The sequence below is a fragment of the Amphiura filiformis genome, chromosome 12, assembly GCF_039555335.1.
Source record: "Amphiura filiformis chromosome 12, Afil_fr2py, whole genome shotgun sequence".
NCBI classification, from domain to species: Eukaryota; Metazoa; Echinodermata; class Ophiuroidea; order Amphilepidida; family Amphiuridae; genus Amphiura; species Amphiura filiformis.
Genome location: NC_092639.1, coordinates 63,330,624 through 63,341,319, shown reverse-complemented (window position 1 = coordinate 63,341,319; position 10,696 = coordinate 63,330,624). Strand labels below are relative to the sequence as shown.

General features: G+C 37.3%; 1 protein-coding gene across 1 annotated transcript in view; it reads right to left on the bottom strand.

The window, feature by feature from the left end:
- Window positions 1-22: 22 nt before the first annotated feature.
- Window positions 23-10,696, bottom strand: part of LOC140167004 (uncharacterized) — a 99,825-nt gene continuing 89,151 nt past the window's right edge. Inside the window, exons 44-48 of the mRNA XM_072190484.1 lie at window positions 9,709-9,901; window positions 5,693-5,882; window positions 3,952-4,075; window positions 3,731-3,814; window positions 23-2,654 (exon numbers count right to left, since the gene is read on the bottom strand). Of these exons, the coding sequence (XP_072046585.1) occupies window positions 2,589-2,654; window positions 3,731-3,814; window positions 3,952-4,075; window positions 5,693-5,882; window positions 9,709-9,901 (657 nt within the window). The 3' untranslated portion in view covers window positions 23-2,588. The remainder of the gene's footprint in view (window positions 2,655-3,730; window positions 3,815-3,951; window positions 4,076-5,692; window positions 5,883-9,708; window positions 9,902-10,696) is intronic.

Here is a 10,696-nt window from a genome sequence, read left to right as displayed (position 1 = left end):
AGCAGTCGGGTTTTCTTTAACAAACACGTGAATAGACCTGGCCTACTGTATTGTTTGAAAGCTGACTCCTATGGACTGCGATGCAACTTTTAAAAAACGGTTTCTTTTTTTTTACATAATGAACCATTGTGACTGAACACAACGACGTGTGATGCTATAATTTGGTCCAAATGTGTAAAACAAATACGGCTACCCATACCTTTTTACAAGTTTGCATTTTGTCAAATAGTTTTTGATTTATTTTAAAAAGTATTTAGGGGGAACTTATAAGTTGCGGACCCTATATGATAGTGAAGCACAGTTGCAGCAATAAATATAAATAATACATAGCTATGTATAACATTATTCAGCTGGGAAAGAGGATACATGATTGGAACAAATCACCTTGGCAAAGTTGTATTCTGATTATAATAGATTCCTTATTACATTGGCAAGTTTAATGGGAAAAGGATAATTATAGGTTAATGAACGTGTCTTGTTGAGAGTGAAATTGTACCAAATAATGCACACGTACTGTAATGCATGAGCCCCGAAGGGGGGAGTGCATTAGACGCAGCAACATCTCAGTACAAGTGCATTACTTTGTACAATTTCTCGAGCAACAAGTAACACACGTTTATTAACCTATTTCATACACCAGAAGAAAAGCCATGATTTTTGCTAATTTTATAACAAAATTGTCACTAAAAATGTTGGAAAATACGAGCAAATATAAATGCATCAACCCGCAAGGAAAATTAATAGGTCATACGCGAGGCGAATGCGTGCGAAAGCACTGCACGTAGTATGCGCCCATGCAATTATACAATATTAATGCACTGGGCGTATTTTTCTAACAGCTTTTCTGATTGGCTATGTAGTTCCAAGAGTGTATGAAAGAGCATTAGACTTCAACGCACCTTAGTCCAAAATAGGTAGGGGTATTTTCAAGTATCATGGACCTATCCTAACTGCATAGTGTGGAGTCGGTGGGTCTGTTAATTGATACCTGTACACAAATAAATGTTGCTCCAAACAAATGTGGAACATACTACAGAGATTAATGACTAGGTATGATTTTGTTGCAATTCAAATGACAAAAACTGATGCATGTACTCGGCGACATCAATCCATCTTGAAAAGTGGAAAGGGGGGGGCATTGGGCCAAAATTGTGGCTGAAAAGACCAAAAATGATTGGGGTTGGGAAGTACATTGTGATGATGATATAAATAAATCTCCCAGTGTATTAATATATTAATTGTTATTTGACTGTCAACAAAATCATGTCCAGTCCTTAACCTTAATCATATACACAATAAAATAACAGCTAACAAGTTTCAAATGCCCTTAAAAAAAGTTTTTTTGTTAAAATTTTTATAGTGGCTCATGATAGTTAAGCATCTAAATCTTTGAAATGGTGCATCCATACACTGACAAAATATCAGCTCCAATTGGTGCATTGCCTCTAAGTAATATTATAGAATGTGAAAATGGCAGATATGACCAGTACCCTCGATCAAGTTAGGAACCCCCAAAGCTAGCCTGCTGCCCTCCTATATGACGATTCATGATACACTTCTGCACAGATATGAAATATTGGACTATTCTAGTCGAAATCCATACACTCCCTATGGAAGACATGATGTTAATCTTCCACACAGGTAGTGTGAATTTCAAATGGGGTGATGACTGGAGATTAAGGGTCATGTTTCCAATTGGGGTGTATAGATTTCAACTGGAAGAGCTCATGTTAAGGATTTCGGAGAGATTGCCGAATAGGGTGCAATTCTACTAGTCTTATTTCAAGACTGCCCCACCCCAACCCTAAACCCCGTAAACGAGGACTGGACTCAAGTCTAGCAAGTTGCACCCTATTCGGTAATCGTACCAGGATTTCGAAGAGAAATGTACAAAAGTAGTTTCATTATCTTAAAGAGAAATGTACACAGTAGTGGTTACATCACCTTGAATATCATAAAGTTCTGCCTATGCACAGTTGGGGGATTTGACATTTGGTCTAAAACCATTTAGTCTAATATCCATTTCGTCTACATCCATTTCGTCTAAACCCGTTAGGTCTATATCCACTACGTCCAATAATCATTTGGTCCGATAACCATTTGGTCCGATAACAAGTTGGATGTTTGAATAATTGAGTTACTCTGCATTGCTCATTTATTTAACAAATGTTTTTAGAACTTACATTTGTTCACATAGATGCAAAAACTACAGGTTTCATTTCGATGTATTTTTCAGACAAATGAGGTGATTATGTGTAAATCAATGGTACGGTATAAAACGTCATCATCTAACTCACTTTTTTTTAACATTTATTGCTCAAGCAGTTCAGACATTCTTTAGCATATTACATTGTGTCAATTATTGTACCAAAACAGGTCAATATCCATATCTGAGCTGCATCAATAAATAAATACATTCTGGTCATGATCCCCCTGGTAAAAAAATGCATGTCTTTCAGGGAGCATCATTGTACAGAGGTAGGCCTACATGTTACAAGCTTTAACTCTCATGAGCATATTTTGGTTATTTATTTTGTAAAGGACTGTACAGTAAAAAGTGATTCAGTTCAATTCAATAAATATCCATGTCAGTTCTGTCTTCGTCTAACAACTGCTTCAATTGTACCAGATGACTGCTCCGATGGCAAATATACCTGCAAATAATTAAAAAGAGAAAAAATCCTTTAAAGAGACCATCTGTGATTTTCTGTTCAAAACTTTTACTAACTGCTTCAGCCAATGAGTAGAATCATAGAATACTAACTCCGCCATGTTGATTGTCACTCATGGAGGTAACAGGACTGTATTCTGCTATGCAATCAGAAAACTTTGATTCAAAGTGGATAGCTGTTTGCATTCTGCATGTGGCGCTTTCCATCAAAAAAGCTTAATGATGCATATCGTCGGCAGAGTGCTACACTATCGTAAGTGCAGTAGAATGTAATAGCTGCCATTTGCAACATTTCAATGAATGTATTTACTTTTAACCAATGATACTAGAAAAACACCCAACTACATGTAAAGGTAATATCTTGGGTAAGCTTAGTGGCCATCAGGCAAGTAATACAGAACATCAACATTTTACAATGAGCATGATGAGGGGAATGTGCTGCAAACAATATGACTCTGTTTTACAAAAGGCAGCTATTACATTTTACTGCACTTACGATAGTGTAGCACTCTGCCGACGATATATTATTGTTAGATTTCAGGCTCCCAACGATAAATGCTGGAGGCTTTCATCAGCATCAAATTTTAAACCAAAATGGCAGATCACCATAGTTGGTAATCTTTGGGTATAATATCTCTGGATCTTTGGGTATAATATCTTTGACTCCAGCAAATATCAAATATATACCTGAATGCTTATTAATAAAACAATGCAAATAGCTTGTTCTGTACATTTAATGGCTATCCCCATCATCAACTGCTCACTTTCATATGTTAACCCTGGTTTCACAACTTTGACGTCCTTACTTATGTGAGAATAAAAGTATGTCTAGAAGTCGCATTCTCTCTTCTACATTAATATGTAAACTTTGACTTTATCAAATTGCTTTTTTTGTTTGCCATTTCCACTTATTAGCACATTTATTTATTTTGATTAATGTTATGTGATTTAATTTATCAACAACTAATTCTCGCTTTAATTCCAGAATTCAGTGCATCAAATTTTCCACACAAAAAGAGAACCACATAGAAAAGGTTTCCTTTGACAGTCATACTATACCTTGCTATTTGTTGCTGATTCCGTCTTATCTGAGCTTACAGCGTAGTAATGTATGGTTGGCAACTTCACTTCAACTTGGTCAATCTGGGGTGATATGGACAAATTCACAAAATTGTAAATTTTGATCTACAGGTTTCAAATTTTGTTGATCAGTTGATTTATTTAATTGTCAAATTAGTTTAGAGTACATTAGAGAATAAGTCAATTGATAGTGTACTTACTTCTGGTACTTGCTGCAGTACTTGATGTGCCAATAGATATGCAGTACTCTGTACTGATGGTGGCAGTGTGCTTGTATCAACAGCTCCAGTGAATATATCAAAGGTTGTGTTCCTAACCAAATCCCTGTAGTCAAAGAAAAATACAGGACTCAGCTCAGTGGCAGAGAGACAGATGTCCACTATCTGGGTAGTAGGGCTTGGTACTTCAAAAGACATAATGTCTATAGGCCGCTGTGCATTTGTGTCCATATAGACACAGTGTACATGTGTGAAGCTCAGTGGCATAAAGTCTTAACCTCATTTAGTCAGAAAGTCAGAACTACATTTTAGTCACTTAAGGTGGTTCGAAAGGCAAGGGTTAGGGAAATCATGAATTCCAACATTTTTGCAAATATCTCCAAAACCTTTCATGATGCAATCTCAAGTGAGTTTGTGCTTATGTAGGGATATGTTGGCCATGTTATGAAGGTAATAAAACCGTTGCCATGGTAACCAAGCAGTCGCTATTGGCTTCTGACCAATCACATTAAAAGTTGTTTTTTCCTGTTTTTACTTAAATCACTTCATTTTTCCCAATAGAAGTATACTCACATGTTGAGTCATGTTCCTGCACACCTCCACTGATTTTCCCGTAAAAAGTTTGTAAGTAATATGGAATCTGTGGCCAAAAAACGAAAATTTCACTTTGACCATTTTAATGTGATTGGTCAGAAGCCAATAGCGACTGCTTGGTTACCATGGCAACGGTTTTATTACCTTCATAACATGGCCAACATATCCCTACATAAGCACAAACTCACTTGAGATTGTATCATGAAAGGTTTTGGAGATATTTGCAAAAATGTTGGAATTCATGATTTCCCTAAACCTTGCCTTTCGAACCACCTTGAGTCTTTATTGCTGAGCTCAACACAAACTAAATGGCAGCTAATGGACATACGTCTTTGTGCTACCAAGCACTGTGCTATATAGATAATGATAATTATACACTTATGTATAATGCAGGAGCTAGTAGATCTAAAGATGCATATCTTTCTTCTACTGAGCCATCCAATTATAACCCGCAATCCTGGAAAAAAGTCTCGGGACATTTTGCAGGTCCAAGTTAATTCATTTATGAAAGCATACCATATTCATATAATACTTAGTTGTGACTTGCCTTTCTTTTGATTGGGCATTTCCTTTCAAAGACCATCATACTACCTGACCATGATAAAATGGTACAACTTTAAGGTAATGATCAAACAAAACCTACTCAGCTTCCATTAGTTTGATAGTTCAGATATTCTATAAGCAAAATTAACAAAAACTTCAAAACCATCAGAAGTGAAAATGGACATATGATGTCTTTATAAATTTAGCAATGGGCTGAGCATGCTTTATTGCTGGAAACCAGTTGGGCTCAAAATGTTTCAATTTTACCAGCCTGGTGAAACAATTACCAGCCATTTTTTGCACCAGACTGGTGTTAAAGTACATAACATAATGGAGCCCACCAGGGAACTCAGCTATACAAATGTGTGAAAAAAAAGGTGTTCATCATTTAGGGTACTTAAAAAACATTGATTGTCAAGAAAAGGGGTGTTTTGCAAGCTTCAGGGGGTCATATTTTGGTTTAAGCTAGTCTTGTTGAGGGGTCAGATTTTGTGTGAACATCCTTGTTGGCAAAAACAGTTGGTCAAACATGAGTATACTGCTATGGTTGAGTGGCCCCAGCCAATTGAGTTAATATAATACTAACCATGTCTGAGCAAAATCATTCCCTTCTGGGCTACTGTAGAGCCATTTGCAAATAATTTCTGTAGATGTTGTAAATTCCTTGGTGTCTTCTGGTAGTGAAAGAAAACCATCCTGTGCTAAATCTCCTGAATCAGACAGACTCGTCTTCAATATCTCCATATGATTCAAACCTCCCCAAACCTTGGCCGGTTCTGTAATTATAAGTATAAACAATTAGTATTAATACAAAATTCAATCTTTTCATTTGGACACATTATTTTCCATTACTAGTGCACAGCGCTATGTTGAACAAAGGGGAAGTCGTGCGATTTGTTTGTTAAAAGCAATTTCTCAATTGATTTCATTACATTGAAAGGTAAAGATTGAAATAAAACATGTTTGCATTTTTTTAAAGACCGTTTAGTGCCTAAAATCCAAGATGGCCGCCGTGATTGAAAATTTGCCATATTTTACTCATAAATTGCGCTTTAGTAGGGTACAGAATGGAAGTACCATTCTAGGGTTGAGTACAAGAAGTTTTGAAGGGGTTTCTTTATAGACATGAGGACGCTGAATAAAATGAGAGGGGTCTGCACCATCAAAAGTGTGGGGAACTCTTGGTAGAGGCGTTTTTCAAAATGGCCGCCAAAATCCTAAAATCACCATAACTTGGTCAGAGAAGCACCCAGCAGCACGATTCTGATGTCTATACCCATGTTTTCAGGGTCAAGGAATCCAATAGAGTCATTTACAACAGCCTTTGACCTATCATTCCAAAATGGCTGCCAAAATTTCAAAATGGCCGCCAGTGAAAATTAATTTGGCTATATCTCGGGTGCAGAAAGTCCTAGAAGTATGATGCTGGTGTCTATACCCATGTTTACAGGGTCTAGAAATCCATTGGTATAATCTAAAACAGCACAGGACTTTAAATCCCAAGATGGCCGCCAAAATTTAAAAATAACCACCACTAAAATGCAGAATTTAGCCTTTATCTTATCTTATCAGTGGTTTATACGACCTTATCCGGGGTTTACGATCCTTACCTGGGGCTAACCTTAGCATAACGCAGTCTAAACCCCAGATAAGGTATCTAAACCCCAGATAAGGTGCCGTAACCCCAGCTTAAGGGACATAGATCCAGATAAAGCAGTCCAAACCCCCAATAAGGTGCCTTAACCCTAAATAAGGAACATAAACCACAGATAAGGCATCGAAACCCCACATAAGGTGCCTTAACTCTAGATAAGGATCGTTAACCCCGATAAGGGTCGTAAACCCCAGATAAGGCACCTAAACCCCAGATAGGGCGCCTTAACCCCAGATAAGAGACATAAACCCCAGATAAGAGACGTAAACCCCAGATAAGGCAGTTTAAACCCCAGATAAGGCACCTTAACACCAGATAAGGCATCTAAATCCCACATAAGGCATCTAAATCCCAGATAAGGCGCCTTAACTTCAGATGAGGGACGTAACCCTAGGATAACATAGTCTAAACCCCAGATAAGGCATTTAAACCCCATAAGGCTCCAAATAAGGGATGTAAACCATAAGGGATGTAAAACCCCCCCAAAAGGGATGTAAACCATACATAAGGCAGTCTAAATCCCAGATCCATTCTGTAGGCATCTAAACCCAGATAAGGCGCCTTAACCCCTGATGAGGGACGTAAACCCCAGATAAGGCAGTCTAAACTCCAGATAAGGCACCTTAATCCCAGATAAGAGATGTAAATATAGGATAATGCAGTCTAAACCCCAAATAAGCTGCCTTAACCACTGATAAGGGATGTTAACTGGGGATAACACAGTCTAGACCCCAGATAAGGCATCTAAACCCCAGATAAGGGACGTAAGCTCCAGATAAGGCAGTTTAAAAAACCCAAATACGGCACCTTAAACCCTAGATAAGAAACACAAACCCCATATAAGGCAGTCTAAATCCCAGATAAGGCATCTAAACCAAGATAAGGTGCCCTAACCCCAGATAAGGGACCTGAATCGAGGATAATGCAGTCTAAACCCCATATAAGGTGCCCTAACCCCAGATCAGGAACGTGGATCTAGGATAATGCAGTCTAAACCCCAGATAAGGTGCCCTAACCCCGATAAGGGGCGTGAATCTAGGATAACGCAGTCTAAACCCCTAAACCCATTACACTGTTGTCAATGGCAAAATGGCTGATTTCGGGTGAAATTTTCTCAAATTTAGAACTCTCACCTGCTTTAATATAGTTAAACGCCACCAATATCAGGTGAAACTAGATTATTTAATGATCAAAAATGATCAAAAACTCGACATAGGTTGAAATGAGACTTTTGTTGTTTAAATGCACTGAACCGCAAACAAAATGGCATTAAGCCCTCGAAGCTGAAAGATGCAATTAATTAGATAGAGCGAATATATGCTAAAAGGTGTCATATAATGAGAAAAATATACCATTTCAAGTATCAAAACCCAAAATGTACTTTTTGGCAATATAACTTGGTCAATACAGTGATTTTAAACAGTCTTCTCAGATGCCACGCAAACAAATAGTTCATCATTTCCATGCATCGCCCAGGCCTATTGGTGGTGTATAACCATGCACTAGTGCCATGAGTAGGTACTGTATCTGATATGTCGTCCATCTTGGACCTGGCAAGGGGTCTGGTTATGTAAAACATTGTGCTTTTGGTTTAAAGACATAATTATACACTTGGAAACGTGATCATAAAAACAAACTCATGCATTTATATACATTTAAGCAGTATATAAGCAGCCATATTGGTCGTCATATTGAATAATAATCATAATTCTAGAATATTAAAGTTATCTTTGAGTTTTTGAGCATACTTTGAGAGAGGTATATGGCTTTTTTTGCATGTGTCAGTCAGTTTTACAAGATTTTGGTGGCCATCTTGGATTTTACCACTTACCCTGAAATATTAAATCTTTCTTTGAGTGTCTGACACTTACAAGGCCAGTGTTTGAAATTTACGTTTTTAGCATGTTTTGAGAGCGATATATAGCTTTTTTTTGCATGTGTCAGTCAGTTTTATATGATTTTGGCGGCCATCTTGGATTTTACCACTTACCCGAACCTTTCTTTGAGTGTCTGACACAAGGCTACATAGTTCCAGTGTTTGAAATTTACATTTTAGCATATTTTGAGAGCGATATATAGCTTTTTTTGCATGTGTCAGTCAGTTTTATAGGATTTTGGCGGCCATCTTGGATTTTACCATTTACCCCGAAATATTAAATCTTTCTTTGAGTGTCTGACACAAGCCTACATAGTTCCAGTGTTTGAAATTAAAATTTTTAGCATATTTTGAGAGTGATATATAGCTTTTTTTGCATATGTCAGTCAGTTTTATAGGATTTTGGCGGCCATCTTGGATTTTACCACTTCCCACGAAATAAAAAAATGCAAACATCTTTTTTCCCATTATTTACCCCCACAAGAGACAAAATCAAGTGAAAGTTTGCTTTTAACACCGAAATCACACGACTCGACATAGTGCTGAGCACTATACCTGTAATAGTGATTGTTAAGTGGCTGTGAATTCAATGTCTTGATTCACTCCAGAATTTTGAAACAACATAAGAATTTCCAACAAATATTGAAATAAATATTTAATCTTTGTTTAAACGTCAAACTATGTTATATTCCCATGGATTAGCATGTGTCCCTCACGGACCAACCTGGGTAAACAAAGAAAGAAAGAAACAAACATCCTACTGTCTGGTCAGCACCATACTTGCTTGAATATCTTAGGGGCTGTGCAATAATTATGTGCATGGTGGTAACATTTCCAAACGGCATGCCAAAAATTGCTTGTCCCTCTCCTTGGCCCGTCAAAATCTTTGCCCTCCCCCTTTGCACATGCCAAATATTTTTGAACCCAATTTGAAAACCTAATTGTCTACTATATGCAATGTAGCGAGGAGGAAAGTTTGCATATTTGTATGTTTCCGTACTGTTTTCCTGAGCCCTTATACAGCGTTTTAGTTAAAAGGTGGCTATGTTGGCTGTGTACTTGAACATCTTACCATCTCTTTGTTGAAAAACTTCACTGAATTTGACAGCATCATGGGCATGCAGGAAAGCATTCTGTTCTGGTCCTGATTGAGAGATGCGTCTCCATGGAGCTTCATCTACAATAACCTTGCAGTAATCTGCTTGGCTGAAGGTATCCAAGAGACTCTCACATATATCTAATCCAAATTCTTCTGAAGAGTTTATCTGTGAAGTGAAAATGAGGATGATTTATTTACTTTGAAAATGAATCTTGTTTCCAGGATAGTGATGCTTGTGATCTTGTTTCTATTCTTCATATTTGTTTGAAAAATAATGCAGAAGGCAGACATCAAAAAGACTACATGCAGCTTTTGATCTATGATGCTACCATATCATATCTTGAGTGTCAATTGGCAAGACAAACATAATGAATTGGTCCTTGCACAGATTGATAAAAAAAAGACTCCTGACAACTGTGACAAAACACACTTTGTCACAAAGCAAGAGGCAAGGCAGGAAATCTTTGGAGTCAAACCATAGGACATCCATGAACATTATGGGAATCAAACCTCACAACCTGGATGGGAATGACCATACACTGCAACCCAATCCACATAAGACTGATGCAAATGGAGACTCATCTCAAGACTGGCTGCAACTCACCCCCCTGATGAAGATGATATTTGAGAGAGTGGGTAGAATTACCCATTTTCTACTTTCCGTTCTTCCTTATTTCTTTCCTTCATCCGCATTTGTTACCGCATTTGTTATTTGTGTTACTATTTGAAAGGTTAAAGCCCTGCTCATGAACTCTACACATGATATTGTTTCAAGAGACATTTAGCTTTTAGGCAATAGAAACAAATTAGTTTGGTCGATCCTTATTATGTATGAAATCTGTTAATTAACCATTGTTAATTGTTATAATTTATGAATATTTGCCTGTATTGATATTAACCACTATAAATTCAGCATTAATTTTGATTAATTATGGTTAGTTCATTTATAACAAGCATCGAA